The sequence below is a fragment of the Parastagonospora nodorum genome, assembly GCF_000146915.1.
Source record: "Parastagonospora nodorum SN15 chromosome Unknown scaffold_9, whole genome shotgun sequence".
NCBI classification, from domain to species: Eukaryota; Fungi; Ascomycota; class Dothideomycetes; order Pleosporales; family Phaeosphaeriaceae; genus Parastagonospora; species Parastagonospora nodorum.
In genome coordinates this window covers 767,312-794,953 of record NW_001884557.1, presented here as the reverse complement: position 1 = coordinate 794,953, position 27,642 = coordinate 767,312, and the positions used below count along the sequence as shown (strand labels likewise).

General features: G+C 52.7%; 12 protein-coding genes across 12 annotated transcripts; 7 read left to right on the top strand and 5 right to left on the bottom strand.

Moving 5' to 3' along the window:
- Positions 1-169: 169 nt before the first annotated feature.
- SNOG_06422 (hypothetical protein) lies at positions 170-417 on the top strand (the record flags this gene model as incomplete). The annotated part of the gene is made up of 2 exons (XM_001796742.1): positions 170-208; positions 319-417. The coding sequence occupies 2 exons, from the start codon at positions 170-172 to the stop codon at positions 415-417; spliced, it is 138 nt and encodes a 45-aa protein (XP_001796794.1).
- Positions 418-459: 42 nt separating this feature from the next.
- Positions 460-5,219, bottom strand: SNOG_06421 (hypothetical protein; the record flags this gene model as incomplete). Its single annotated transcript, XM_001796741.1, has 4 exons — positions 460-660; positions 754-2,472; positions 2,523-4,957; positions 5,012-5,219. The coding sequence occupies 4 exons, from the start codon at positions 5,217-5,219 to the stop codon at positions 460-462; spliced, it is 4,563 nt and encodes a 1,520-aa protein (XP_001796793.1).
- A 483-nt stretch (positions 5,220-5,702) lies between these two features.
- On the top strand, positions 5,703-7,391 carry SNOG_06420 (hypothetical protein; the record flags this gene model as incomplete). Its single annotated transcript, XM_001796740.1, has 1 exon — positions 5,703-7,391. One exon carries the CDS (start codon positions 5,703-5,705, stop codon positions 7,026-7,028), a length of 1,326 nt encoding a protein of 441 aa, XP_001796792.1. The 3' UTR covers positions 7,029-7,391.
- An 82-nt stretch (positions 7,392-7,473) lies between these two features.
- SNOG_06419 (hypothetical protein) lies at positions 7,474-8,117 on the bottom strand (the record flags this gene model as incomplete). Its single annotated transcript, XM_001796739.1, has 2 exons — positions 7,474-7,642; positions 7,777-8,117. The coding sequence occupies 2 exons, from the start codon at positions 8,115-8,117 to the stop codon at positions 7,474-7,476; spliced, it is 510 nt and encodes a 169-aa protein (XP_001796791.1).
- A 627-nt stretch (positions 8,118-8,744) lies between these two features.
- SNOG_06418 (hypothetical protein) lies at positions 8,745-12,640 on the top strand (the record flags this gene model as incomplete). Its single annotated transcript, XM_001796738.1, has 5 exons — positions 8,745-9,571; positions 9,753-9,859; positions 9,925-10,058; positions 10,147-12,250; positions 12,303-12,640. 5 exons carry the CDS (start codon positions 8,745-8,747, stop codon positions 12,638-12,640), a joined length of 3,510 nt encoding a protein of 1,169 aa, XP_001796790.1.
- A 342-nt stretch (positions 12,641-12,982) lies between these two features.
- On the top strand, positions 12,983-14,858 carry SNOG_06416 (hypothetical protein; the record flags this gene model as incomplete). Its single annotated transcript, XM_001796737.1, has 5 exons — positions 12,983-13,052; positions 13,115-13,616; positions 13,702-13,847; positions 13,900-14,503; positions 14,609-14,858. The coding sequence occupies 5 exons, from the start codon at positions 12,983-12,985 to the stop codon at positions 14,856-14,858; spliced, it is 1,572 nt and encodes a 523-aa protein (XP_001796789.1).
- Positions 14,859-15,985: 1,127 nt separating this feature from the next.
- SNOG_06415 (hypothetical protein) lies at positions 15,986-17,050 on the bottom strand (the record flags this gene model as incomplete). Its single annotated transcript, XM_001796736.1, has 1 exon — positions 15,986-17,050. One exon carries the CDS (start codon positions 17,048-17,050, stop codon positions 15,986-15,988), a length of 1,065 nt encoding a protein of 354 aa, XP_001796788.1.
- Positions 17,051-17,662: 612 nt separating this feature from the next.
- On the top strand, positions 17,663-19,168 carry SNOG_06414 (hypothetical protein; the record flags this gene model as incomplete). The annotated part of the gene is made up of 2 exons (XM_001796734.1): positions 17,663-18,310; positions 18,461-19,168. The coding sequence occupies 2 exons, from the start codon at positions 17,663-17,665 to the stop codon at positions 19,166-19,168; spliced, it is 1,356 nt and encodes a 451-aa protein (XP_001796786.1).
- On the bottom strand, positions 18,329-19,122 carry SNOG_20070 (hypothetical protein). Its single transcript, XM_001796735.1, has 2 exons — positions 18,747-19,122; positions 18,329-18,691 (listed from the first exon to the last, which is right to left on the bottom strand). Exons 1-2 carry the CDS (start codon positions 19,117-19,119, stop codon positions 18,504-18,506), a joined length of 561 nt encoding a protein of 186 aa, XP_001796787.1. The 5' UTR covers positions 19,120-19,122; the 3' UTR covers positions 18,329-18,503.
- A 1,292-nt stretch (positions 19,169-20,460) lies between the features above and the next one.
- On the bottom strand, positions 20,461-21,592 carry SNOG_06413 (hypothetical protein). The gene is made up of 4 exons (XM_001796733.1): positions 21,548-21,592; positions 21,375-21,489; positions 21,139-21,305; positions 20,461-21,088 (listed from the first exon to the last, which is right to left on the bottom strand). Exons 1-4 carry the CDS (start codon positions 21,559-21,561, stop codon positions 20,629-20,631), a joined length of 756 nt encoding a protein of 251 aa, XP_001796785.1. The 5' UTR covers positions 21,562-21,592; the 3' UTR covers positions 20,461-20,628.
- Positions 21,593-21,821: 229 nt separating this feature from the next.
- Positions 21,822-24,445, top strand: SNOG_06412 (hypothetical protein; the record flags this gene model as incomplete). The annotated part of the gene is made up of 2 exons (XM_001796732.1): positions 21,822-21,839; positions 21,890-24,445. The coding sequence occupies 2 exons, from the start codon at positions 21,822-21,824 to the stop codon at positions 24,443-24,445; spliced, it is 2,574 nt and encodes an 857-aa protein (XP_001796784.1).
- An 822-nt stretch (positions 24,446-25,267) lies between these two features.
- On the top strand, positions 25,268-26,943 carry SNOG_06411 (hypothetical protein; the record flags this gene model as incomplete). The annotated part of the gene is made up of 3 exons (XM_001796731.1): positions 25,268-25,395; positions 25,554-26,470; positions 26,495-26,943. 3 exons carry the CDS (start codon positions 25,268-25,270, stop codon positions 26,941-26,943), a joined length of 1,494 nt encoding a protein of 497 aa, XP_001796783.1.
- Positions 26,944-27,642: the final 699 nt, after the last annotated feature.

The window sequence follows — 27,642 nt, the reverse complement described above, 5'->3', positions numbered from 1 at the left end:
GTTCGAATGGATCTAGCACGTCACATATGCACGTCGGTGTGGGTTTCAAGGCGTCCGACGTATTCCACGGTGTCCGTGAAATCCGCCATTTCGAAAACATCATCAGCAGTGTAGCGATTGGTGAGGCATAGGGAAAAGTGCATGTAAAAGGGTTGCCAAATGCGCAACAATGGATGTTGATAATCTCACGTACCCTCTCCTACAAAAGGTGTGCGCCAGAAACACCTTGCAATGTCCCATGGCGTGCTCAACCACAAGGAGCGCAACCATATACAAAGGCCAAGGCCAATTCCAGACAACTACCTGAATATCAACAAGTTCGAGCTGCCACTCTTCCGGAGACTCTACCTCCGGAAAGCAGAGGCGACCTCGGTCGTTCCCCAATCGATCTCTACCTCTCCCGTATATACATCCTGATTAATCCTAACAGTACGCTCGTGAACGTTGTTGTACTTCTTTTCACACTCTTTGAGTACCTTTGAACACGAGATCGCGGCTGATGGTCGGGTCGTCTGCATCGCCAAAGTGCTTGTCAACGCGCTTCTTGAGGGCTTCGATACCCTTTCGGAGTTCCTTTGAGTCGTGGCCGTGTACAAGCTTCTTGAACACCGAGCGTGAATGTGATGAACGTTGCGCGATGGATTGCGCGCTGGCGCCGGGCTGCGTGAGCAGAGTTTCCGTTCGATTCGATGAATTCCTAAGATCTTGTTAGCAGGCATACAACATTGGTACACTAACAGGATATCGGCTTACCAAAAGCTTGCCCAAGGGTCTCCGGATGACAGCATCAACGTAAAGGTTCATATGCTCGGCATACTCGTCGTGAGCCTTGGCTTTCCACGTCTCTAACACCGATTCGTCTCGAGCGTCCACTTCTTCCATGTAGTGGTTCATGTTCTCAATGAGTAGGATGTGGTAGTTGAGTGCTTCCTTGTCTTCTGGATCTCCCTGGCCTTGCGATGCTGTCACCGTGGGCGATTCCTTGGCAATCACTTTCAAGCTTTCAAACATAGCCTTGTTCATCCTCTGGTAGGCATCGTTGACCATGCGCCTGACTTCAAGTTGGTCGCCTCCATTGGTGGTAGATGGTAGCATATTCTCAATGGCAGCAGAAAAATGCGGGAACGTCTTCATGAACGCAATCACTCCCTTGCGCTTCTTGATCTTCACTTTGGTGTCTTCGATGGCTCGTATTTGCTCGTCAAGGAAGCGGTTGAAAAGGCCCTTCAACCGTTCGTGTATCTTTTGTAGATTCCTTGTCAAGAAGTCCTGGTTAGTATCCTCGATGTCCACAAGCTTCCGGTCGACTGCTCCTAGAATGCCCACGCCTTGCAAAGGATCGGCCTGAACGGCCCAGTCCACAAGGCTCTGGATCTCAGTGGGCCAAAAGGAGAAGATCTCTTCCATGACACCTGTAACATGTTTCGCCATAGCTCGATCGGCCTCGAATTGCTTCCTAATCCAAAGATTTGGCCCGCGTCGGGCTTCCGGCGTAGCGGCTTGTACCGCGTCGGTAAAGTCGACAGCATCGGTAGAGGTTGCATGGAAGAACTCGGTGATGAAGTTCTGCTCCGTTAGGAGCACAGGGCCCGTATCTTCCAAGATACGCGAGAAGACATCAAAGGCGTAGAGCTTGCCGTCTTGTGTCTTGCTCGCTTTAGTCTCTTTGTCTCCAGATGCTGAGCGTAAGCCACGCGCGAGGGTCTGGCTACGCTTGACGGTAAGTTTTCTCGCAGTACCCGTGAAGCTCTCCGTCTCTTTCTCCTGGGCAGTGAACAATAAGTCTTGCTCCTCACCAGTTGGCCTGCGTGCAAACTTCCTCCAGGTCAGAATATTGTCACGAACCTCTTCCTGGTAGAGTTTGGCAGCCTGAGTCTGGTACATGCGAAGCAAAGTATCCCAAGAGTTTCGATCAATCTCTTTGGCGAACAGCATGATTGGGCTCAGCATCCACAGTTCATTGCGCCCTGCATCATGCGCTTCCACGTTCTTCTTCAGGGAAGGCATAGAACCTTGGTCGATATTGGTGAGAGCGTCTCTTGTGGTCATGAAAGCTGCTCCAAAGGTGATGTCCATGTGCTTCTTCAGTCGGTCCAAGAACATCGCTCCCTCGCCGAGGTACCTGTCGCGCTTCTCTTGCAAGGCCTGCATCGTGGCAAGTTCGCTATTGCCGAAACCTGAACTGCTGTTGATTTTGCTAAGCGCCCCGTCTGAGCGACTGCCTGTGACAAAAGAAGGGTCGATGGTTATCAGGGCTTTGTAGAGTAGCACCAGCGATGACTCAATGTCTTTGAGGCCATTAATTTTGCCAATAGGTGCGCGTCTCAAAGGTTCCAGTTGATCAGACGTGATCGATATGGTATCGACCAACTGCTGGAGCTCATGCTGAAGGAGCCGCTGATTTGCTGTTTGCACCTGGAGACCTTGGCTCTGTGCTTCTATGAAAGCGATGTCGTCATTGAGGCTCTGCTTCTGTGTCAGTACCCGACCCCAAATAGAGATGCACGTATGGATCAACTTACGCCCAGCTCAACATTGTATAGTGTGAGCAAACCTTCAAGCTCATCGCACTCGGCAATTGCACGATCGAGCATACGCTCAACTGCCTCTACGCGATCATCCTTTTGCTCCAGGTGATTCAGCCAACTACCTGCCTCGACGCGAGCGATCTCGCGCTTGATATCATTTTCTAGCGAGTCAATGTTCTTGGCTGAAAGCTCGCTACTGCCCCAACCGAGTTCTGCCAGCAGTCCCTCAAACTCGAGTCCTTGCTCATCGATTAGACTTGGGTCAATACCAAGGTTCGAGATGTTTGTAATTTGTTGGTTAGATCTCCGTTTCTTGCGTCGTACTTCAGGCTCTGTGGTGATCGTCTGTAGTGTCGAAATATCGGAAGAGGGTGCGAGTGACTTTTCCTCTTCCTCTAGTAGTGGTGCAGCTGGTGCCGCTGATAGAGGAGACGATATTGTTACAGATGGAACAACCTCTGTACTGATGCGCGGTCGCTCCTTTGAGGCTCTGTCTGGTATGGCCTTGGGTGCGTCGTCGGGCTGCTTGCTCTCCTCCATGGGAACTTCCTTTGGAGCTTCCTTTGGAATGGGTCTTTGCGGAACAAACACCCCACTGATTCCATCCGGTTCATCTGACGACTTTGTTTCTTTGGGGGCAAACAGCTTAGCAGCAGCGCCACCAGCACGGGGTTTGAAAGCTCCGGCAGCTGCGGCGGCCTTTCGGAACTTGGTAGCTGCCTCTGCCGTTCCGAGAGTTTTCTTTATCATTGGCCCCATGCCTGGTCGATGGGCGGCCTCTGACTCTGTCTCATCTGTTGGAGCAGTGACGCTTTCTGCTACTTCTTTATCGCTTGAATTTAGCTGGATAGCAGGGTCAGATGTAACCGACAAGGGCGCAATGGGCAGTTGGGGAAGTGGTGATGTTGGAGGTGGCGTCGGTTGTTGCGGAGGTAGACTGTCTTGAGGACCTACAGCACTAGGCGGAGCTGCTGGCCTCAGTCGTTCAGGTATTTCCTGAGGTCGCCTTCTTGGGGGAACTTCAATCGGAGCTGGAGACTGTTCAGGGCTTAAAGCATCATTACGTGAGTCTGCGCCCTGGCTGCCAAGACTGCGTTGAGACGTATCTGATGGCCTCGCCTCCATCATGGGTCGCCTCCGTTGGGGAGGTTCTTCTGGCACGATGTCCTCGTTTCGCGTGAAATTCGAGCTTGCATTGCTCTGAGCAGTGGTTGGACGAACTGATCTTGGTGGCGATACGTCTCGTCTCTGCGCAGGTGAACCCATTGGGGCGCCGTAAATTCTGGGATAGGCGGTGGGAGTCCCTGCATCGAAAGACAGATCTTCTACAGATTTCTGAGACCGTTGCGATTGACTGTCGTCCCCCATCTGGCGTCGCCCAGGTGTAAGGCCAGCGGGGAAGCCACCCGAATCGGGCGTCTTCGGGCGGCTTGCAAACTCAGACATAGATGACTGGGGCGTTAGATTCTGGGAAGATGGCTGTGGCGGCGGTGGCATAGGCTCGCGGCCTTGTAAAGGCGGTGGCCGCGGTCTCATGCTGTCTCCGCTAGGCCGTGATCGTATGCTCGGGTCCATGGAGCGCTTCGCTCTCAAATCTGGCATGGACGGGGTGTTGGGATTCGGTGCAAAAGGCGGCGGTCTGCGGCCGGCGTCTCCTGTACCCGGTCTACTGCCATTGCGGAATTGATCATCTGGTCCACCAGGCCTTCGAGGGCCAGGGTACTCGCCAGGTGGTCTTCTGAGGTTGGGGCCCGGTGGTCCTGGCATAGGCCCTCTACGGCCGTCGCCTGGCAGCATCGGAGGAGATTCCCCTGGCGGCCTTCTTGGAGGTGGAAGACCTGGCGATTTGCCAGGCGATTTTGGTGGCATGGGCCGTTGATCTGGCGTGGCCTGTCGTGGTTGTGGGGGTTCGCGCTCCTCTCTCCCGCCAGCTGTGGTGGGTGCTCGGCCCTCTGCTCCCGCCAGATGCGGCTGTCCGTTGGTCAGGGTGTTGAGTTCGCTGGTGCTAAAGCCACTCAAGACGGGGAATTCGCCCTTGGTGTACTTGTTGTAGATCTTAACCATGCTTCCAATGAAGAACTCCTTCTCTTTCGCAGTCCCAGCTTCCCAATAGTAAGGCTTTGTTATGGTGACGGTGAATCCCTTGTCGCCTGCCCATTTCTGCCTCTGCGCCTCTTCCTCGTTCTTTGGGATGAGATGCACGTAGTTCTCGACGGACGAGAGATCCTCCATCGGCCATGACTTGCCGATCGAGAAAGTGCCATTTGCATTCTCTCGCGCCTTGTGCAACTTGACTCTACCAGTGTTGCGGACGGAGATCATGATAATGCGGGCCTTCTTGTTCGACGCGGGGGCCGTGGGCGGCGGCGGGGATTGGGGGTAGGAGCCATCTTCCTGGACGCGGATATGCGTGATATACGACTCTTGGACTGGGTTGTGTCAGCGCGGTCGGGCATGCATCTAGTGCCAACAGGAATACTAACGCTGGCCTTGGTCGTCTGTCTTGGAGAAGCAGCTCTCGGTGATGCGCCGGCGCTCGTCGTCGAAGCGCTCAGCGCGCGACATGGCCGACGGGGTGGACGTGGAGCTGGCGGCGGAGGGGGAGCCTCTTGCGCCTCCGGTCGAGGGACGGCTGGGTGGAGCTCGGGGGTCTCCCAAGCCATTGGGGTAGTTGCGCGCTCTTCCGTCCATGGCGAGCTATGACTTCACTGCTCGAGTCCGTTCTGGGTCTTGGGAATGGGCTGCAGCGGCGGAGCTCATTGGACCCCGGATCTAGGCCGCGAACGGAATGTCTTGCAAGTGGTTGCCATGCGGCGTGTCGAGTGGACAGGTGGGCGTTGCGGTGGGATACGACGTCAGCGAGCGGTGCTGCACACGCGTGGTGCTGCAGTCGAGGAGATGCGGTCGTGTGTGGAGCTCCCAGCAGCCAGAGCGCGTTGCAGCAACAAATGGCGGCAGCACAGGAATGGCGCCGTGTCTCACTGCGATGCAGAGTGCCATGTCTGGCGTCGTATACCTCCGGCCAGGAACCCGCTTGGGGCTAACGCTAGCGCATAATAACCTGGAGGCTTCAGTTCCGCCCGTCAACTTTTTTTCTGCTCTACAGCCGCCGTCTCGTCTCGCCAACCACACAACAAGATCTCTATTGAAATCCCGCAAAGAGCACCCCAAACAATGGCGACAGACAAGAAGCTCTCGAAAAAGTCTGCCAGTGACAAGAAATCGAAGAAGTCGACCAAAGCCTCGACCGGCGATGCGCCATCGACTTCGAATGCTGAGGTTCCCCTCGACTCTGTTCAAGCCTTCCTCGAGCAGCAGGGCCTCAAAGATGCTGCAACCAAATTGAAGGAATTTGAGAAGTGGCAGAAGACTGGCGCCTCCAAGCCACAAGATGCGCCTGAGCCAATGGATGTCGACAGCGACAGCGACTCCAGCAGCGATTCGAGCAGCGACTCCGAGAGTGCATCAAGCAGCGATTCCAGCAGTGACTCTAGCAGCGAGTCCGAGGCAGAAGAGAAGAAGCCGGTGAAGACGTCCAAGGCAAGCAAGAAGGCACCCCTCAAGAAGGCGCCTTCTGTGTCTTCCAGCTCCAGCTCCAGCTCCAGCTCCGACTCTTCCAGCTCAGAGTCCGACTCTGATTCTGACTCTGAATCCGAGGCAAAGAGCGCACCTACCCCAGCCAAGGCCAAGAAAGCAAAGTCCGTCTCCTCTTCTTCCGCATCGTCCTCCAGCGACAGCTCCAGCGACTCCAGCGACTCCAGCGATTCCGACGACGAGCCAGCGAACAAGCCTCTTCCCGAATCCGACTCTGACTCGTCCAGCGCATCGAGCGATTCGTCTAGCGACTCGGACAGTGACAGCAGCTCCGAATCTGAAGCCGAGAAGCCCACAAAGACGAAGAAGGTCAAGGTCGTCAAGAAGGCTGCATCCGTGTCATCTTCGTCGGCGTCCAGCTCGTCAGACTCTTCCAGTGACTCAAGTTCTTCCGAAAGCGAATCAGAAGCCGAAACCAAACCGGCGGTGAAAGCCAAGAAGGTTGCAAAGAAGGCTGCATCTATATCGTCATCTTCATCGTCCAGCGACTCTAGCGACTCCAGCTCTTCCGACAGCTCTTCCGACTCGGACGATGAGGCAGCACCTGGTTCAGCTGAGCGTAAGGGCTCCTCTACCGATTCATCTGCCACTCTCCCAGCCGCCTCGCCTGAGCGAACCACCGGAGGGAAGCGCAAGTTTGAGGGATCACCTACTGCAGACGAGCCCAAGGCAAAGAAGAACCACGTCGAAAACCGCTTTCAGCGCATCAAGGCAGACACCTGGGTCGACCCCAAACTTTCCAGCAATGCCTACGTTTCCTACGACTACGCCGATCGCGCTCACGCTGACCTCATTGTAACCAAGGGCAAGGGATTCACAAAGGAGAAGAACAAGAAAAAGAAAGGTTCGTACCGTGGTGGTATGATCGATACATCGGGCGGCAAGGGCATCAAGTTTGAAGACTGAAGGAACAGAGCTGATCTCTTGAAATAGAAGAGAGTAACCAAGAGAAGCTACCTTGGTTGAAAAAGTACAAAGATCAGAAGAAGAGGGAGAGGGTTGCAAGGCAAAAGCTTTCGGAGCGGGACCGCAGCATTCCCAAGGCCCTCATGGCACTCTACGACCCGTCAGCGTGCAAGTGGAGCATGTAAAATGGTGTATATGATATGGTGCAGAGGAGTTTGGGAAAATACAAAAGCTTCATACCCTTCTTTAGAGGCCAGCGCTGTATGGCAATTTACGCGAAGACGTTGCAGGAGACGAAGACTTGCGTTTGGCCGTATTGTAGACATTGACATTGAATTGCATCATAATATGTTTCTTTGCGAGCACGCTTTTGCAATGATGGTGTTTTCACCTGCACAGTGAATGCCCGCTACCATAAGTATGTGTGTCTTTGAAGGGATTCGTACTAGTTTGGCATTATCTGAGGTCCTACGGCTTTACAGGCCGCACTCGCTGGAAGCCTATGGGAATTAGGAGTGGTGACAATATTTCTACGTCCGCCCTCGTCCAACTGCATTTCGTCCCCAACCGTCGAATCATACGCTCCACACCTTGCCGCAAAAGCATTGCACCTACTACCACCTCTCAGTACATTCCCTACGCACATTTGGCCCAGGGATTTATATACCTCTCGCAAACGCCTCCTACCCAAGCTCCTCAGCTCCAATGGTGCGCCTTTCCCATCACTCCCTCCATCTTCACTCCTTACCCCCCCACCTCATACTCCACCGGCAAATTCATGCCCACCCTCCGCGCGCTCAACCGTACCCTCTCCTCCTCACTCATCCCCATGCCCGGATTATACCGCTCAATCAGCGCTAGATACGTCCGTTGCGCCTGTACATATTGCGCGAATTGCTCCGCCTGCTGGATCCGGGAGTCCGTGTTTGCCGCGGGTTTGGCGAGTGTGTCGCGGATGCGTTTTTGCAGCGTCGAGGGTGTGGAGAGCTTTTGGTGGGATGTGCGCGAGGGGGTGGTGCTGGCGGGGATGGGGAGTTCGCGCAGGATACGGCGGTAGAGGGAGCGGAGTTGGGCGGGGGTTTGCGACATTGTGGGTGAGTTTAGAGGCGAGAGATGTGTGGTTTTGACGTGGGATTATGGTGGTGCAGTTCGCCGCGGGAGTGCTGCGGCGAAAAGTTGTGGATGGAGCTCGGGCCAATGGTTTTTGTTCATCGCATGTCGCGACGCCCTCGCCAGGTCTTACTCTCGATGTATTCGCTTGCGCCGAAGCCGCGATTTGTATGTAAGCACTGCATACAGCATCTTTCTCGCCGTCGTTCTAGCACTGGCGTCGATCTGACGGCCCCGAAGGCGCGGACGACTAGGCGCAACAACGGGGTGACTTGGGAGGGCTTGCGGTTTCGCAAAACAAAACTTGAAGCGTCCGAACTGAAGGAGAAATGGAGTGCCCCGAAATTGCTCGCGAAGAAGCCGAGGCTTGTGGAGACTGATGTGCCAACAAGAGAATGGATATCGTACAATACAAACGAAACGAACGTTCAGGCATCACGGCCAGTGGGGCGTATACGGGCAGGTCGGGCAAGGATACCAGGACCGAAAGCAGCAGCATATTTGAAGAGTATTGAGCAGTCGTTCGAGGAGTTGCTGCCATCCGCACCGTCGATACCTCATCGCTCCCAGCAGACCGAAGACGTCGAGCCCACAGAGGTCAGCCCAATGCAAATAGCGAGCGAAGAAACAAAGACACCAGCGCCTGACCACTTCAACTGGTATTGGCAAACTATACCACCAACGGGCGCAGAGACTGTTCGAGCAGACAACTTCTTCCTGAAGAGCCAGAAGAGCCAGAACCGTCCGACACTTCTACGCAGTATCGCCAACTTCAGGGAGGTGCCAGAGTCTGATGTCCCTGAAGTTGCCTTCGTAGGACGTAGTAACGTTGGCAAGAGCAGTCTCTTGAACGCGATCGTAGACGCCAACGTGAAAGACTTGCTTGCACGAACAAGTGCAACACGCGGCTTCACTAAGACGATGAACTTCTACGGCATAGGTCCGGAAACAGGTGTGTCGCTCAAGAAAGACAAGAACGGTAGAGACAAAATCGCCGGGCCTGGATTAGTTATTGTCGACATGCCGGGTTACGGCGAAGGATCGCTGGCATCATGGGGTATTGAGATCATGAAGTATATCCAATCACGCAAGCAACTCCGTCGCGTCTTCGTCTTACTTGATGCCGAACATGGGATCAAAGACAAAGATCGGTCACTCCTCGCGAGCTTACGTCTAGCTGGCGTAAGCCACCAGGTCATCTTGTCAAAATTGGACAAGCTGTACATTCCCCCTGGCAGATTCGCAACGGAGAATCAACATAAGCAGCGCCCAAATCCGAAGCCGAAAGGCACGTTGGAAGCTGTCAGGAAGATGATGGAAGATTTGAAGCCTATTATCAACCCTCCTGTTGGTGGTGGTGCTTTGGGTGAAATACTCGCCTGTAGTAGCGAGACGATGGTTGATAGTAAGAGATTAGGACTCGACCATGTCAGGTATGCAGTGTTGAAGGCGGTGGGGCTGGAGAAGCGCAGAAAACACAAGTATACACAGCAGTAATTCAATACATCCATGACCACTCTCTAAATTCTTGGCCGTATTCGTGTTTTGAATATTTCTGACAGGCCGATTGCATTGAAGCTGGCATTTTCTGTGTTGTTTGGATGGAAGCGACAGGGATGACTTCATCTTGAGCTTGGTGCACGTGTACTTGGCGCGCCAAGCGCTCGAGGTTCGCCGCATCATCGCGCAGACAGCAGCAACATTCATCAACCTTCGACATCGCATCCGACACCACACCATCTCTCGAGACACGCCATCTTCACCGGAAGACCTGTCTCTTGAGTAGCCATCATGGCGCCCCCCAAGGACACCATGTTCCGCTCGGCGGACATGTCCTTGACCCAGCTGTACATCGCCAACGAGATTGGCCGCGAGGTCGTCTCCGCGCTAGGAGAGCTTGGAACCATGGATTTCAGAGACGTACGTCCTCTATGAGTCCTTTGGAGCTTGACTGAGAGCTTCATTCTTGTTTCGTGACGAATCGCAGGCTAACGACACGACACGATAGCTCAACTCCGAGACGACCGCCTTTCAGCGCACCTTTACCCAGGAGATCCGTCGCCTCGATAATGTGGAGAGGCAGCTCAGGTACTTCCGCGCCCAGATGGAGAAATCGAGCATCCCGATGCGATCCATCTACGACTTTAACAACCCCTTCACCGCGCCTTCCGCCTCCGAGATCGACGAGCTGGCGGACAAGAGCCAGAGCCTGGAACAGAGGATCACGTCGCTGAACGACAGCTACGAGACATTGAAGAAGCGCGAGGTAGAGCTCACCGAGTGGCGTTGGGTCTTGAGAGAGGCCGGCGGCTTCTTCGACAGGGCTCGCGGCCAGACTGAGGAGATCCGACAGTCGATTGACGATGACGACGATGCGCCTCTTCTCCGTGATGTCGAGCAAAACGGACAGGGCGAGTCCGGCGCAGAGCGGTCTTTTACCGTCATGAACATTGGCTTTGTCGCCGGTGTAATCCCCCGTGAGCGCATGGGAGCCTTTGAGAGGATCCTGTGGCGTACACTCCGTGGAAACTTGTACATGAACCAGTCAGAGATCCCGGAGCCCATCATCAACCCTGAGAACAACGAGGAGACCAGCAAGAACGTCTTCATCATCTTTGCCCACGGCAAGGAGATTATTGCCAAGATCCGCAAGATCTCAGAGTCCCTCGGCGCCGACTTGTACAGCGTCGATGAGAACAGCGAGCTTCGCCGGGACCAGATCCGTGAGGTCAACACCCGCCTTAGTGACTTGGCCAGCGTCTTGAAGAACACCAAGTCAACTCTGGACGCCGAGTTGACTGCGATTGGTCGCAACCTTGCCGCCTGGATGGTCGTCATCAAGAAAGAGAAGGCCACTTACGAGACTTTGAACAAGTTCTCATACGACCATCAGAGGAAGACGCTCATTGCTGAAGCGTGGGCACCCACCAACGGTCTTGGGCTGATCAAGTCTACTCTCTCAGACGTCAATGAACGCGCTGGCCTTTCCGTTCCCACCATCGTCAACCAGATCAAGACCACCAAGACCCCTCCCACCTACTTCAAGACGAATAGGTTCACCCTTGGTTTCCAGACCATCATCGACGCCTACGGAACGATCAAGTACCGTGAAGTCAACCCGGCTCTACCTGCCATCGTCACATTCCCCTTCATGTTCGCTGTCATGTTTGGTGACGCTGGGCACGGTGTCATTCTCCTCATGGCTGCCTCCGCCATGATCTACTTCGAGCGCCGCCTCGAGCGTAGCAAGCTTGATGAGCTGTTCTCTATGATGTTCTACGGTCGCTACATTGTACTCATGATGGGTATCTTCTCCATCTACACCGGTCTCCTCTACTGCGACGCTTTCTCTCTTGGTCTTCCCTTCTTCAAGTCCATGTGGGTCTGGGACAAAGACGGCCAGGGCCCTACCTCTACCCGTGTTGAGGGCTACACTTATCCGTTCGGTCTCGATTACCGCTGGCACGACACCGAGAACGACTTGTTGTTCTCCAACAGCTACAAGATGAAGCTCAGTATTCTTCTTGGTTGGTGCCACATGACCTTCTCGCTCATGTGGTCGCTCGTCAACGCTCGTTACTTCAAGACCAAGATCGACATCTGGGGCAACTTCGTTCCTGGCATGATCTTTTTCCAGTCCATCTTTGGCTACCTGGCTTTCACCATTGTGTACAAGTGGAGTATCGACTGGCCTGCGCGTGGCGAGAGCCCACCCAGTCTGCTGAACATGTTGATCTTCATGTTCTTGCAACCTGGTACACTTGAGCCCGGGTCTTCTCCTCTGTACCCTGGCCAGGCCACACTTCAGGTCATTTTGCTACTCCTCGCTCTTGTCTGCGTGCCCATTCTGCTGTTCCTCAAGCCGTTCTACCTTCGCTATGAGCACAACAAGGCTCGTGGGCTAGGATACCGTGGTATTGGCGAGACGAGCCGCGTTAGCGCACTCGACGACGACGATGAAGAAGACGGCCGTGCCCTCAACGGCGGACGTGACAGCTTCGGGAATGACGACGATGGCATTGCTATGATCACACAGGACATTGGTCACGGCGAGGAGCACGAAGAATTCGAGTTCAGTGAGGTTATGATCCATCAGGTCATCCACACCATCGGTAAGTCTTGACAATTATACCCCTCCTGACACGTCACTAACACTGCATTCAGAATTCTGTCTCAACTGCGTCTCCCACACCGCATCCTACCTCCGTCTCTGGGCGCTGTCCCTCGCCCATCAACGTCTCTCCATTGTGCTCTGGGATATGACCATGAAGAACGCATTCAGCTTCACCGGTGTCAAAGGCGCCATCTTGATGGTCCCTATCTTCTACTTTTGGTTCGCGTGCACTGTCGCCGTGCTGTGTGTCATGGAGGGTACCAGTGCCATGTTGCATTCCCTGCGTCTGCACTGGGTCGAAGCAATGAGCAAGCATTTCATCGGTGATGGTGTGCCGTTCATGCCATTCAGCTTCAAGGTCTTGCTGGAAGAGGAACCTGTAGAGTAAGAATCTTTTTTCGTTTGTTTTGATGTAGGATTAGTGTAGGTGACGTGAGTTTCTGTAGCATGGCGACGTATATAGATGTGCCAATGGGAATCCAGAATCTTTGAGAAATGTGTGTAGGGTGTTTTGTGCAGTGAATTTAACCTTTTCTCGGAAGAGATGTGGAATGATGGAAGGTATTTGTGTCGTTGCGCAAGATGGTACAACGCGATCCAATTGCGACGAAATATCACTTTGGGCGTGAGACATGCTAGTGAGGCGCTAGTTATGTGATGATCACCTATCCAGGCACGCGAGAGCTGCAAGCATAAGCGGCACTCTCGGTTGTGTCTTTCGTTTCGTACAATGTCTTCTTTCATCGCGCAAGTCTTTCAGCAATGCGACTTGGTCGAATCGTGGCAAGCAATGGGAGGCGGTGCAACCTTCGCAAATCACATATTTTAGAGCACAGCCATGGGATCGCTTCACATCCTCCAGCCGACAAAAACCCTTTGTTTTGCTACACTAGTGGACGATGGTTATGGAATGAGCGTGAGCAGCTGCAAGCCCGATTTCGACGTTTTGACATCCCCAGTCTCCAGCAAGCGGCCTGCCAAGCTGTCGGTGCGGAGAAGTGTATATCCATTGAGAAGATTGGAGAAGGCAACTACAACAAAGCATTTCGCCTGGAAATGGAGGATGGCCGAAAGGTCATTGCGAAAGCTCCGCACCCTAATGCAGGCCCCCCATCAATTACCACGGCATCTGAAGTGGCGACCATGGAGTTTGCTAGGACCGTGCTGAACATACCTGTTCCACGAGTATTCGCATGGAGTGCGAACGAGCAGAACCCTGTTCAAGCAGAGTATATTATCATGGAAGAAGCGAGAGGGTCCCAACTCCACGAAGTCTGGGATGAACTTCCACTACGGAAAAAAGTGGACGTCATTCGTGGGATTGTAGACATCGAAAGGAAACTTCTCTCGGTCTCATTTGACATGTAAGACTCGATATCAAGCAGATAGGTTACGGCCAGTCGGACTGATGTTAAATGGCAGGATTGGATCATTATATTTTAAAGATAGTGGTATTGAGGGGTGCGAATCGGCCGTCGTAACCACCAGTCCACAAGATGTTGCGGAACACATCAAATCAAAATATTCCATTGGACCCATCACTCGAAGGGAGTTCTGGGAGAAACAACGCAGTGAAATGCAATATCACGGTCCTTGTAGGTGTCAGTCTGTCCATATCACATGAACACCAACTCAAGGCAACTACAGGGACATCTTCCGCAGAATATCTCACTTCAATCGCTCAGCGCGAAATTGACTGGATCAGTAATCATGCGGACCCAGGATCGGCAAAAGAAACTCCATGGCAGTACTCAAGTCCATTTCAAGACTCTCCACAAGCTCACATAGCTTTGTTGCAAAAGTTCATGACTGCAGTTCCACACATCACTCCACAAGATCCGGAGCTCAACTCACCTCGACTCTGGCACCCGGATTTCCACGCCGGAAATATCTACGTTGATGACGAAGCCCGCATATCATCCATCATCGACTGGCAGGCAGCCTGGACCACCCCGGTGTTTATTGGGGCCAGACCGCCACTGGTCCTAGACTACGCAGTCGAAATGATGATGAAGCTTCCAGATAGTTTCAAAACGCTCGACGACGCCACAAAGGATAAGCTGCGGTACCAGGTTGCCCAGTCCATCTTGATCCACACATACGAAACATGCACGGCGGAGCAGAATCCTTTAATGAACAAGGTGATACGCCACCCCCACGGTCAGACGTTGAAGCAATTAGAAGCTTTCGCTGGCTCGACCTGGGACAACTGCCTGTTTCCCTTTGAAGAATGCTTAATCCGCGTCGAAAGGTAAACTTGATTTATTTTCGGCTATCGAACGTCCTTTTGGCTGACTTTGTTTTTTGCCCTTAGTGAGTGGGATCACTTCGGAACCGACGAACCATGTCCATACAGTTTCTCAGCGGAAGAGTTGCAGCAACATGACCAAGAGGCGGATACGTTCAATAAAAGCCAGGAGCTCTGGAAAGAGTTGGAAGGGGTTTTGAATGATGAGGGATATACGACTAATGAAACTCTCGACAAGGCTGTCCAAGCTCTCAAGGACTTGCGAGAGATTGGCCTGGAGACTTTACACGGCGACGTGCGAAGTAGGTTTGATGAAGAGACGCGTTGGGTCACTAGTCTCAACGAAGATGGTTCATAGGAGTTACATCGTCTTTGCAGAATAAACAGAAGACAGGCTGCAACCATTCCGCTTGGTTGGCACCGACTTGGGGGCACGACACCACTGTAAGCATGGCTGATGCCGACATTCCTTTGCACACCCTCGTCAAATATCCAAAGATACGTTTAATAATGCAAGTGCCTGAAGATACATCCACCTCGCCTCACTCCTCCTAACACCAGCCAGCTCCACAATCAAATCCAGCCTCCCAAGTCCACGCATCCTTCATTCCATTCTATCCCATCCGCTAAACAATCCCCCCTCTTTTTGCTCCAATCCTTGTTCCTACCATCTCTACCCCGGGTGGCATTGAACGCAGAGCGTTCATATACCAGAACTATGGGCGCAACCGTAACGGCTCAAATAAGTTTCGTTCCCCCCACTGCCTCCAGATCCATGACCGCAGCAAGATCCCGGCTCCGACTGAACATGCAAGTATGTTCTCACCAGTGCACTTTCCATGTTTGCTGAGCCAACTTGTGCTAATCCCAGTGATATCTAGATGTGGATCGCCGCTGTAGCTGAACGGGACACGTAAACGTCCTACGAGCAGCTTTAATTCACCACACAGATTATCCACGAGAACCACGTTCACTCGGGTATCTGGACACTTGCTTTTTCCCTGGTGCTTTCAAGTAGAGGCAGGAAAAATCATGGGCAGCGTCGAAATTTGTACGCCACGAGAACTTAAGTCCGTTCTATTCAAACTAGCTATCCCTCCCATGTAGCAGGTACACCATCGGTAGGGAAAATTTATCAGTCGGGATCCTAGACATATAGGTGTAACTCAGCTTATGCATCATTTACGTGGTGGAGTTTCAATGTTGGGATGATTTGCGAAGGATGAGGCACGAATCCTTGCAGGACCTAGTGTCGTGGATCTAGACGTCTCAACGGGTCCTTATCTTTTAGCAAAGCGAGTGTGCAATAGTAATATTTCACTGTTCATGGGGATTGAATCGACGCGATAAAGATGGACAAAGCAACCAAAAGCTTGACGTAAATCCAATGAGCAGGAGACTTGCGAAACATAAGTTCGTGGATATTTGTAGTGCTTCGTGGCGAGCACTAGTTTATGTTATCTTAGGTCTGAGATGATCAACAACCTACTGCTTCGCGCTCAAGACTTCCTTGACGACGTTGATGACCTGCGGGAAGACATCTTTGGGCGCAGCAACTACACCCTTGTTCTCCTTTAGAGTCCTGCCAATGCCAAAATCTAATGGCTTGCCCCACGCATCGGTGACTTCACCGCCAGCTTCTTGTACAAGGACCACTCCAGCGGCGTGATCCCAGATCTTCTCCTCATACGACTTGCTAACGGGCAGCCTGAGGTAAATGTCTCCAGCTCCGCGGGCAATCGAGCAGTACTTTGCTTGCGAGTCCATTCGTACAGACTGTTTTGTGATGCCAAGTTTTGAGGCAATGGCAGCGTTGTCGCCATGGGAGGAGTGGCCTGCCTCTACGGATTCGCAGAAAGTGGCCTGACTGACGTCTGGAACTGCCTTCATAGAAATCTTCCTTGACTCTTGTAGTGCGCCCTTGCTGAGTGGTCGGCTAGTAGCTCCCTCACCCTTGACCGCAGCAAACAGGACGCCCTTACCCTCCTTGTCGTCCGCATCTGCGCCAATGGAGCTGTCGAGCGGCGCCTGGTCATCGATTGGGAGGTTGGGGCAGCCAATGACACCGACAGTGGGTACACCATCAACCATGAGTGCTAAGCAGACAGCATACTGTCCGCCTCGCAGGAAGCCCTTGGTACCGTCGATGGGGTCCAGCGCCCAGATCCTGCCTTGTCGCCCTCCATTGCTCCTTCCGCTGTCGAGGGCTGTAAGCATGTCCTCGACATTCTTGATTGGCCCGCCAATCTTCTCCTCTGCTGAGCTGTCGTCGAGCTTCGCGGCCTGTACGAGGTCCCAGACAAGGTTGCGCTCCTGCTCGTTCTTGCGTAGGTCGTCTGCATCCTCCTCGCCCACAACCTCGTCATTGGGGAAAGCGTGCTTTATCGAGGCGATGATCAGAGCCTGTGCGCCAAAGTCTCCGATGGTGACGGGCGAGGAATCGCTCTTGGAGAGGGTGCCTTTGGAGTGGCTCGAGTAGACCGTCTTGGTAAGGATGGATGCGCGTTGTACGGCGAGGAGGGCGACCTCGAGTTCCTTCTCGTAAGCCATGGTGTGTATGGTGCGGTTCGAAAAGAGGGAGCTTGATGCTCTAGAGATGGCGGGGGAGGGGTAGATGTGCTGTTTCAATTGAGCTAGACGAGCAACACTCCGCGACAACAGCGATGGATTGAGGAGTGAGATCGCCAGGATGAGCAGGGCTAGCAGAAAATATCTTGATGTCGCAATCTGGGCTGGCATGGACTAGAACGCAGACAAGGGCCTAGTTTGCTGCAGGACTGGAGCTTTGGTGGGGTGGTGGGTGGTGGATTGACGTAAGACGGTTGCCCTGCTGCTAGCGCGCGGCGGGAGACATCTCGGGGGTTTCCTTTTTGGACGTCGCCGCCATGGAAACCGTCATCTGCAGCAATCTATCGCGTTCACAAACAGACACGCGTGGATGCTGCATAATTGCAACTAGCCTTTCACCAATTAATTCTGAAGGTTGTTGTATCCTTGCACAGCCTCCATACAAGCTTTGTTCTCCACGCCTCGCGACAGGTAAACAAAGATCGTCACAAAGAGGCACTCCCATCCAAAAGTGCCAACTATCTACACATTCCACGCGCCCACCCAAATCGAGATTACTGAAAGTTGCTGCTTCACAGTTACAGCTCCTTCAAAATGTCGGAAACACAGCCAGCTCTTGCTACAACGAAGCGCAAGTTTCACAAGCTTGTCGACAGCATCGCTGCGAATGCATCAACAACCTCTCTCGCAAGCTCCCTGCAGCATTCAAATGCATCCACATCATCACTATCACAAGGGGACTCACCTGAGCACCCTAGCAAACGCCCTAGGAGCTCCGAAGCAAGCATGGAGCGGGACAGGAGCATATCAGCAAGCCAAGCTCGCATACAAGCACTGAAAGACCAGCTTTATACACCGCGACGACAAGGCACAGTCAGGGTTGTTGGAAAAGCCATGGCATCCAGCCCCTCAGCACCGCGCAAAACACCCAATTTCCAGCCACATAGTCAGGAGCAATTCCTCAGCCGCGTCAAAACCTTTGCCGACGTCAAGAAGTGGACGACGAAGCCGGATGCGATAAGCGAAATCGAGTGGGCGAAGAGAGGCTGGAGTTGCGATACATGGAACACAGTCGCCTGCAAGGGTGGCTGCGAAAAGCGTGTGGCAGTCAAGCTGTACCCGAAGCGCAAAGACGCGGACGGCAAGGCTATCGAGATGAGCGAGGACTTTGCCGCCGAGGTTGACGATAAGCTCGTTGAGCGATACAGGGAACTTATCGAGACAGGTCATGCTGCGGACTGTCTGTGGAGGAAGCGCGGGTGTCAAGGTAAGCACATTCTTCTATACTGATTGCTCCAGAACCTTACGCTAACATCATCTACAGATGACATATATCACATCGCCATCGCAAGCCGGGCAACGAGCTCCGCAAGCCTACTTGCGCGTTACCAGTCCTTCCAGTCCATAGCTGCCGATGTACCGCTCCTCGAGAACGTCATCTACCCTGAGCCAAGCATAAAAGACATCGTGCAGCGCATGCCATCGAACTTGTTCGGTTCGGCAACTCCCCCGTCCTCGCCCTCAGATATGGTTGCCTTCGCATTCGCCCTCTTCGGCTGGTCAGGACTCTCGGAGTCGCGCATATCACTTGCAGTCTGTGATCACTGCTTCCAGCGGCTTGGCCTGTGGCTGTCTTCGGACACGCGTTTGAAAGAGATGAGCAAGAAGCTGGACGTACCGATTGAGTCACTTCGTCTCAACCTACTTGAGTCGCATCGTGAACACTGTCCCTGGAAGAACGCAACAACCCAGAGCAATTCCAGTGACGGCCCAATCGCAAACATGGCGGCGTGGAAGACTCTACAATTTATCCTCCTAGGCAAACAGAAGGAGTTGCCAGCCCTGCCTTGCCAAGAACTCGGACACAGCAGGAACATGGAAAGCGTGGATCTGGGCAGTGAGGCAGAATATCCACGAGGTAGCTTGGACAGCCATCGCGACGACAAGGACAAGGAAGAGGGAACTGAATCACTGCAAGGCAAATGGCAGAAGTTCAAGGCGAAACTGCGACGTACGACTAGCAAGAAGAGCTTGAAGAGCGTCAAGAGCATGCGCAGCGCCAAGAGTGGGAAGAGCACGGGAACAAGCGCGGAGAAATAGAGAGACGTGCATCTTCATCACATTTTACATTTCACATCTTAGCGTTACAGATTCTTATTGGACACTATACTAGCATCCATTTTCAATTCTAATTCACATCCCTTTCATGATCTAGACTCACACTACCTGCATCCAGCCTTTGTGAGCTGCGTTCATAGGTCAGTCTCTGAATGGAAACCTCTCATCCGGGGCTTTTCTGCGGATCGAATCACACACGGTCTGTCGTGGACGGGCAACACGTGCGATTTGTCCTCGTTAGGCAAGTCCTCGTCCAGACTGTGGATTGCAGTGAGTTGCTCCACGGAGCTGAACATACATTGCACGAGAAGACGACAAACATCCTCGATCGAATGCTGTAAAAATTTATCGCAGTACTGAAAAAAGATCGCGGCCTTTGTGACACCATCATTGCCGACGACGGCCAGCGACGACATACGCACTTTCCTACCCACACCCCCTTTTCTCCAATCCCCAATGCACATTGTTTTTCAAACTTCCTATTCCAGCCAGTTTTCCCCAGCCTCCCCAGATAAAAAAAAAAAAAAGACAGAAAAGAAGTGTGGATTGCAGCAAAATCTCGCCGGGCAACAAGTCCGCTCGCCGCTTGAGATTTGCACTACCAGAGTGCGCTGGGCCGGGGATTTGCGCCTGGGCGAATTACATCGCGGGGAATTTTCCCGAAATCTGGGGTTGAATGTATTTGGAGGGGCGATCTTTGGAAAAATATCGGAATATTTCGTCAAGTCGCGGGCATGATGTGGTTTCTTGGAAATTCTGCAGTTGGAGACTAAACTTCCTAATTAGGAAGGTTTAGGTGGAGGTGTAGATTGCGCAGGTCCCAGAGTGAGATTGTGTGCACGAAACGATGGGCGTTCGTTCATGCATTTCTCTGGAACTTCATAACCCTCAGTAAAAACTTTGAAGATAATGACACAGCATAGCATGAGTATACGCAAAGACAGGGCAATGCTTAGATACAAACTTTCCTCACGCTGGTGGTCAAAGTTTTCGGTGTGGATTGCGGTTGAAAATGTGTTGTGAAGCTACATGCCCAGGTGAGAAGTCTGGGCATGAGTCGACTTGACTTCGAAACAGCGTGCGGTGCGGACTTTGGCGGCGAGTGACATAATGCGCGAATCAGAGAGATTGGTCCAGAGCTGTGTTGACTATGCTTAGATACCTATTGTCGTGTGGCTTATGTTGAAGTGCGACATGTTCCTTAGATAAAGTGATTAATACTCTAGCACAGGTATCTCACAGCACCGAAAAGGATATACGGAAAGTGACGTGTTCAAAATGTGTGAGATTTTTGTTCCTTCGCAGGATGTGCGAGGCTTGTCTGTCTAGCTAACCAGAGCATGTGGCTCGGCCTGCCCTACTCCTTGTGAAGTGGATGTGACCAACAGTCGTGATCGTCATGGTATCGTTCCCTAACTCCACCCAAATAGCATCGTTCCAGCTTAGTTCATGCGAGCAACGAGCTGGTTGATGAAGTCCTCGCGGTTACCAAGGTCACCACCCTCGATGAAGTGCTTGAACTTCCTGGTGTGGAAACCACCAGTGGGCGAAGAGAGCTTGAATGGCCAGAGGAAGTTGCAGGCCTGCTTGAAGTTGGGGCCAACAGTGTAGATCTCGTGGATCAGGTCCTCGACGCAGACAATGCCGAGCTTGCCGAGGTTCTCCTCGATGAGCTCGTTGTCGGTGATGGGAAGGCGCTGCTTGTTGACCTTTCCGTAACCGCGCTTGTAAACAAGCTCACGGACGGTCTTCAAGTTGGGGTAGCCGTATGCGACGAAAGGCTCGACGATCTTCAGCATCTCAATAGTGGCCTTGGTGAGCCTGATGAAGACACCATTGTTGATCTGGAGAAGACGGAGGAGCTGGAGGGTCTTGCGCTTCTTGGGGTCGATCTTGTTGATACTGGTACGTGTTAGACAGGGTCTTGTAGAGGCTGCTGGAACATGACATACCCCTTGATACGGACAACGAAAGCGAGCTTGGGCTCAGCGGGGACGTAGAAGGAGTTGTCCCTCTTCGCGGCGCGCTTGGCCTCGATAACGTCGCGCTCGGCCTTGACGTACTCCTGGTGGTACTTCTCGGCGCGCTTGAAGATGGTCTCGCGCTTCTGCTTGTTGGCCTAAGAGAGTCTTAGCCAACTGTGATACTCCTAACCGCTTTCGCAGATCTTGGGAGAGAGTTATCGCACCTCACGCTTCTTCTGTGTCTCGGCGGCACGCTGGTCGTTGACCTTCTGGTTGGCCTTCTGCTTCTTCAGGATAGTCTCCGGGACCTCGATGTCCTTCTGGGAGATGCTGTGGGGTCTGCAGTGCGATAATTAGTATTGGAACGATCGATAATGCTACAATTCACAGCACTTACGCTGACTTGGCCATTGTGCTGGTGGTTAGTTGGGCTTGTTGGGGATTGTCGAAGCTGAGGAAAGAATTTCGGCGGTTGGTTGACGAAAACCAAAATTGGTGTGCGAGCGCTCGGACCATGCCAAGATTCTGGTTCGTGGGCCAGGTGCAGCCGACCCCACCAATCCAGTTCCACCTCGCGGAGCTACTTGCATTTTCTCGAGCTTTGAGCTTTGCGGCAGCTTCAGTTGGACCTACAACCTTAGCACTCTTACCAACTCTCATAACCCTCAACAATGGCAAGAGGTGGTCGCGTAAGTGGTCGCATCCTCCGCGCAACATGATCAAGACTAATTGGACATAGGGTGGCGGTCGCGGTAAGCCGTTTCGCGGTAAAGGCAGAGGTCGCGGCGGCGGCGGTGGCGGTGGTGGTAGAGATACCAGAACCGAGCCGTGGTCAGACATCCCGCGCAAGAATGAGCTCTTCGAGAGCTACTACCGCATGGGCGGCTTCATGGAGGAGGCCGAGTTTGAGGAAATGTGGAAGGCCTTGCAGACCGATCTGCCCAACAGCTTCCGCTTCACTGGTACCAAGTCCGATGCCCTCGCCGTTCGCGAAATCTTCAAGCAGCGTTATGTCCCAGCGATTGCAGCAAAGAAGTTCGAGGGCAAGCCAGTGCCACCCCCAGAGCCAGTCAATGCCTTCCCCGACGAGCTTGTTTGGCATATGAAGACACACAAGAAGGTCATTCGACGACATGCGCCCTTTGCCGACTTCCAGAAGTTCCTCGTCGCAGAAGCTGCGTCCGGTAATATTAGCAGACAGGAAGTCGTTAGCATGATTCCGCCGCATTTCCTCGACGTCAAGCCAGGAATGGTAGTCCTTGACATGTGTGCGGCACCTGGAAGCAAGTCTGCGCAGCTGGCTGAAATGATTCACGGCGACGAGGAGGACAGAGTCAGGAGAGCTGCAAACGGCGAACCTACCGGCAGTGGCGAGGACGGCGACTACAGTGATGATGGCCGCTCGACAGGCCTGCTCATTGCGAACGACACCGACTACAAGCGCGCCGGCATGTTGGTCCACCAGGTCAAGCGACTTAACTTCCCAAACCTGATCGTCACCCAACACGACGCCTCGATATTCCCTTCCATCGAGCTACCAAGCTCAGGCCAGAAGAAGAACTACCTCAAGTACGACCGCATTCTTGCCGACGTTCCGTGCGCTGGCGATGGCACTGCACGTAAGAATCCCAACGTTTGGCAAAAGTGGACACCCAAGGACGGTCTCGGTCTGCACAACCTCCAGCTCCGCATCCTCTTCCGAGGCCTGCAGATGCTGAAGAAGGGTGGCCGCATGGTCTACTCGACATGCAGCATGAACCCCGTCGAGAATGAGGCTGTAGTTGCAGCAGCTATCGAGGCTTGTGGAGGAAATTCAAAGGTTCAGCTTTTGGACTGCGCAGATCTTCTGCCCAATCTGAAGCGTCGCCCGGGTCTTAACGTTTGGAAGGTTCTCGATACATCTCAGGTCTCTGTAGGAGCAGAGAAGACGGCGCATTTGTTCACTAGCTGGGAGGCTTTCGAGAAGGCAAAGGCCAAGTATGCGGCAGAGGAGCCTGAGCGCTCATTCTCCACCAAGATCACCCCGGGATGCTTCCCGCCTATTCCCAAGTCACCCGAGGAGCGCATACCTCTCCAACGCTGCATACGTGTATATCCTCACTTGCAAGACACGGGCGGTTTCTTCATCGCAGTCATTGAGAAGCTCGACGATATCAAGGTCACACAGGTGCAAAATCCAGAGAATGCTGCGAAGTCGCAGAGATCCAAGGACAATGCCACAAAGACAACAGACGCCTCGGTCCCAACACCAGAAGAGAACGTTATTGAGGTCGATGCGACAAAAGGCGAGACCGAAGCTGATGAAGAGAATGGTGCCAACCTAAAGCGTAAGTTGGATGATACTGAAGAGACAGCCGCCCAGAAGAAGGTCAGGACCGATGAAGATACACTTGCTGAGTCCCTAGAAAATGGATCAGCTGCTGAGACAGACGCAAAGCCTGCTGCGAATGGATCAACCGACTCTGCAGTCGTCAAAGAAGCCAAGCTTAAGCCCGAGAACCAGAGCCAGAACAAGGAGTACTTCGAGTACCTCCCATCAGACGACGCAACCATCGCATCGATCATGGATTTCTTCGGTATTCACGAACGTTTCCCTCGCGATCGCTTCATGGTCAAGAACAAGGAAGGTCTTTCGCTTAACAAGATATACTACACTTCAGAACTGGCGAAACACATCTTACAACAGAACAAGGGACGAGGCATGAAGTTCATTCACTGCGGTGTTGTCATGTTTGTTGCGCATAAGATAAAGGACAAGGACTACACCCACGCACCTTGGCGACTCCAGAGCGAGGGCATCCGCATCATTGAGCCATGGGCATCGAAGCGTATCGTGAACTGCACCTCAAAGCACACGTTGCATCAGCTCATTGTCGAAATGTTCCCCAAGCTACCCCGCGAGGGCGAACACGGTCTTGGCGAGGTTGGCGATCAGCTCCAAGCAATGGACATCGGCTGCTGTTTCGTCCGCGTCGAGAAAGACGATGCGCAGGAAATTCCGTTCCGCATGGTCTTGCCACTCTGGAGGCATCCTGGCAGTGCCAACCTTATGGTCGACAAGGACGACCGCAAGGCCATGCTCTTGAGGCTGTTCAACGAGAAGGACACTGAGATCATCAACCACGTTGCCGACAAAGCCAAGGCTGAGCAGCAAAAGCAAGACGATGCGGCTGCTGCCGAGGCCAAGGAAGAGGCCGGTGTGAGTGATGGCGAAGGAGTCAACGAGGAGGACATTGCGAAGGAAGAGGGAGGCGCTGCAGCTGTCGATGACATGGAGGTCGACACAGGAGCATGAGGTCCGGCATCACGGTCTTTCATCACGAAAAGTCATTTTGACGCCATCTACTTGAGATCTTGCGATACTTGAGCAAGGAGCTCTTCATGCATTGACTTCGGCGTTTATTCAGGATCCATCTTTCAATGCATCATACCTCATCACATCTCATCCTCGTCATATTTCGCTTCCTGCGTCTGTCTCCACAGTTGTAGTCCATATACGTGTGAGGGTGAATAGTCGCGACACTAATCTGGTAGCTGATTTGCTTCGACCGTGGATCATTGCATGATTGAGGTTACATTCAAGGTCCATATGTGAGTGTCTAGTGGCGTGAAGATGGCGAACCTCTCCGTAGGAGATGCCTAGTCATGGGTGTGCGGAGTGGTCTCCTGATTCGCTCAGTCACGTGCATAGACAACGCACGTCAAACTTCTCATCGTATGCTCCTCCTCTCCTCTCTCAGTCCAATCCGCTCTCCAATCTCCTATATCATACGAAAAGATTCACATCAGGTGACTTTTCTGCAATGCTTGAATTTTGTTCTTCCTTAGTTGTAGGAGATATCAAGCCACGACACTTCAATCGTCATAGCACTGATTGGCTGACTATCTTGATGCAGCCGAACAAATTGTGGCGCAGCATCATGAGAACATCAGTTGGGGTTCGTCACCATCACGCCTTGCCCCACAGATTAATTATATCCTGCAAAGGTTCTGGTCTCTGCCGGACCAAATACCGGTTCTCTAGCTCCTGGTCTCACATGCTATACCCGATTTTCCCCAAATACGAGCCACTTCACCGCGGTCTCAGCCTTGCGATCACGAAAGTGCTGGAATCACGATGAACGCTTCACTTGACTCACCTGCCGCGTCTCGAATCTCATCATATCGCCATAGTCCTTTGGATCAAGAGAAGAAAAGCATCCGACTCCTGCAAGTCCTACCCGGAGAGTCTGAAGACCCTATACGGTGCACGATCAAGCATTTCAACCTCGCGACCCAGCCTATATACGTTGCGCTGTCATACACGCTGGGAGCCATGCACGTGAAAATGTGCCCATCTTTTGCAACGGACTGATTGTAGAAGTCGGCCAGAATCTGAGAAGCTTTTTACAACAATTCCGGAGAATAGCTGGGAGTGACGGTGCTTGGCTGTGGGTGGACGCTTTGTGCATCAACCAAGACAACATTCTCGAGAGAAATCATCAGGTCGGGCAGATGAAAGACATATACCAGGGCGCTGGGCTGGTGATCACTTGGTTAGGCGCTGCCACCGACGACGATAGACTGGCGTTCCGCGCGTTGCAAGAAGATACAATTGCACCTGGGAGGTGGCCATGGGACGCATGGTATCAGCTCTTTCGCAAGCCCTACTGGAGACGCATCTGGATCATTCAAGAGTTTGTGCTGGGAGAAGAAAACCACTTATGGTGTGGCAACTTAAGAGCAGACACCGATGACTTTTGGCGTGCTGGAGAAAACCTCGACGGGATCCATAACGTTCGCGAGACACTGGGCTGGAGGTTGCTCATTTTGAGACGTCTTTGGAGCTCCAACAACCACAGTGAACGCAGAAAGCAAATGGATCTACGCAAGCTGTCCACCTCTTTTGCAATATCTAATAGCACCGATCCGCGTGACTATGTATACGGCTTTCTGGGTATCGCCTACATTTCAAATGAGAAGGGGCTTGGTCTCGTACCCGATTACTCCAAATCAGCGGCTGAAGTGGCGATCGATGTTGTTCGGATACATTGCAGATGGGCACCCGCACTGTTTCCAATTTCATCACGCGAAAGGACGGCCCAAACATTGGCCCATGAGTTGACCCAAAAGTTGGAATACGAGAGGTATCGAAAAGAATATGAATCTGAGGATAATGAGAGCAATGCAGAGATAAGAGTGGCGAATTCCCAAGCTGGAGATTTAAACGCGTCCAGACTCCTAAAGCAACGACAAGCGCTTCGAGATATTTTCAGAGGAGAGCGGTTCAAAGGCCACTATCTATCTCAACATACAATTAGTCGACCAATCTACCCTCACAGTATGTGGAACTCGTTGCTCACAGATAATATGAACGATGAAATTGACCTTCAAGATGAGCTTGTGCGAGATCACGACTTCATTTCCCATCTCATGAGGAAGCTCGGGGTTTCACGGTCAACAATGGCCAGCCTGGTCCTGGAAAAGGCTCCAGATCTGCGCGCACATATGCACATCATCGTGGCAAAAGATTGGAGGGAGCTACATCTATGTAGGGAAGGGGGTCACGGTGCCACAACAGATATGCTCATAGGAATTTTTGGATTTGAAGCATGCGTTGAAATGGAGCTCGTGTCTGGTAGAGCGGAACCCGGAGATGAGCAAAGACGCTCAGACTTTGAGTCTTGGGCAGACCAATTTAAGCTGGAGCCGCCCACCCGCGACTCGCCGAAGCATCTCAAGGTCCCCGACGCCGTGCAGAGAAGAATCCTCAATCGCGACTTCGTTATGAACCAGATAATGCAGAAGCAGTAACTGTTTTACTATCTCTGGTACGCCCCCCTTAGTTCTCATTCGTTACGTCAACTCCTTGTCGCCAACGCTTCACTAACAGGAACATGAGTCGAAAGGGTTAACGCGCAACCGAAAGACTATTGGGCTTCTTGTAGACCTGGCCAGTGTGATTGAATCTGACCCTGTAGTCACTGGCTCAATCAAAAATATCCAAACACCAAGCGTCAGCTCGCTCATGCACATTTGCAACGATTGTACAGCCACACTAACTAACCACAACGTTGCAACACCCCTTGATGGAAACAACCAATGTCATGTCCTGTTTTTCAACACCTACCAACTCAACCTTCTCGTTCGCAGGAAGAAAAATACATGGAAATCTTTGGAGCAGTCGTACAACTGTGTAGCCAGCCTCCGTAATCGCAAAGTCCACTGTACGCAATCAGTATATCACAAACTTTCTACTTGGCGTGGATACTCACTTCCAAGGCAGATCCTTGGCCCTCCATGGAATGGGAGGTAGCCCCACTTGGCTTTTGTAGGGTCTTTGTGCAGAGGCATAATCTCGTCCCATCGCTCAGGGCGAAAGATCTCTGCGTCCATACCAAACAGGTCGGGCCGTCTATGCATCGAGTATACACTGAAAGCTATTGCGCTTCCCTTGGGTACAAGCACTGGAGACTTGCGATCTGGCCCACCTCCGGTTGGGAGCACTGTAGT

What these genes read in the sequence shown, in the direction of transcription:
- SNOG_06413 (XM_001796733.1), bottom strand. An exon ending in AGACACAGAAGAAGCGTGAG is followed by an intron (nt 21,306 to 21,374) that starts GTGCGATAACTC and finishes AGACTCTCTTAG; the next exon opens with GCCAACAAGCAGAAGCGCGA. An exon ending in TTCGTTGTCCGTATCAAGGG is followed by an intron (nt 21,089 to 21,138) that starts GTATGTCATGTT and finishes AACACGTACCAG; the next exon opens with TATCAACAAGATCGACCCCA.
- SNOG_20070 (XM_001796735.1), bottom strand. Translation starts at nt 19,119, where the DNA reads ATGCTCTTGACGCTCTTCAAGCTCTTCTTGCTAGTCGTACGTCGCAGT. An exon ending in GAGACGAAGTGACTCAATCG is followed by an intron (nt 18,692 to 18,746) that starts GTACGTCCAGCT and finishes AGACAGCCACAG; the next exon opens with GCCAAGCCGCTGGAAGCAGT.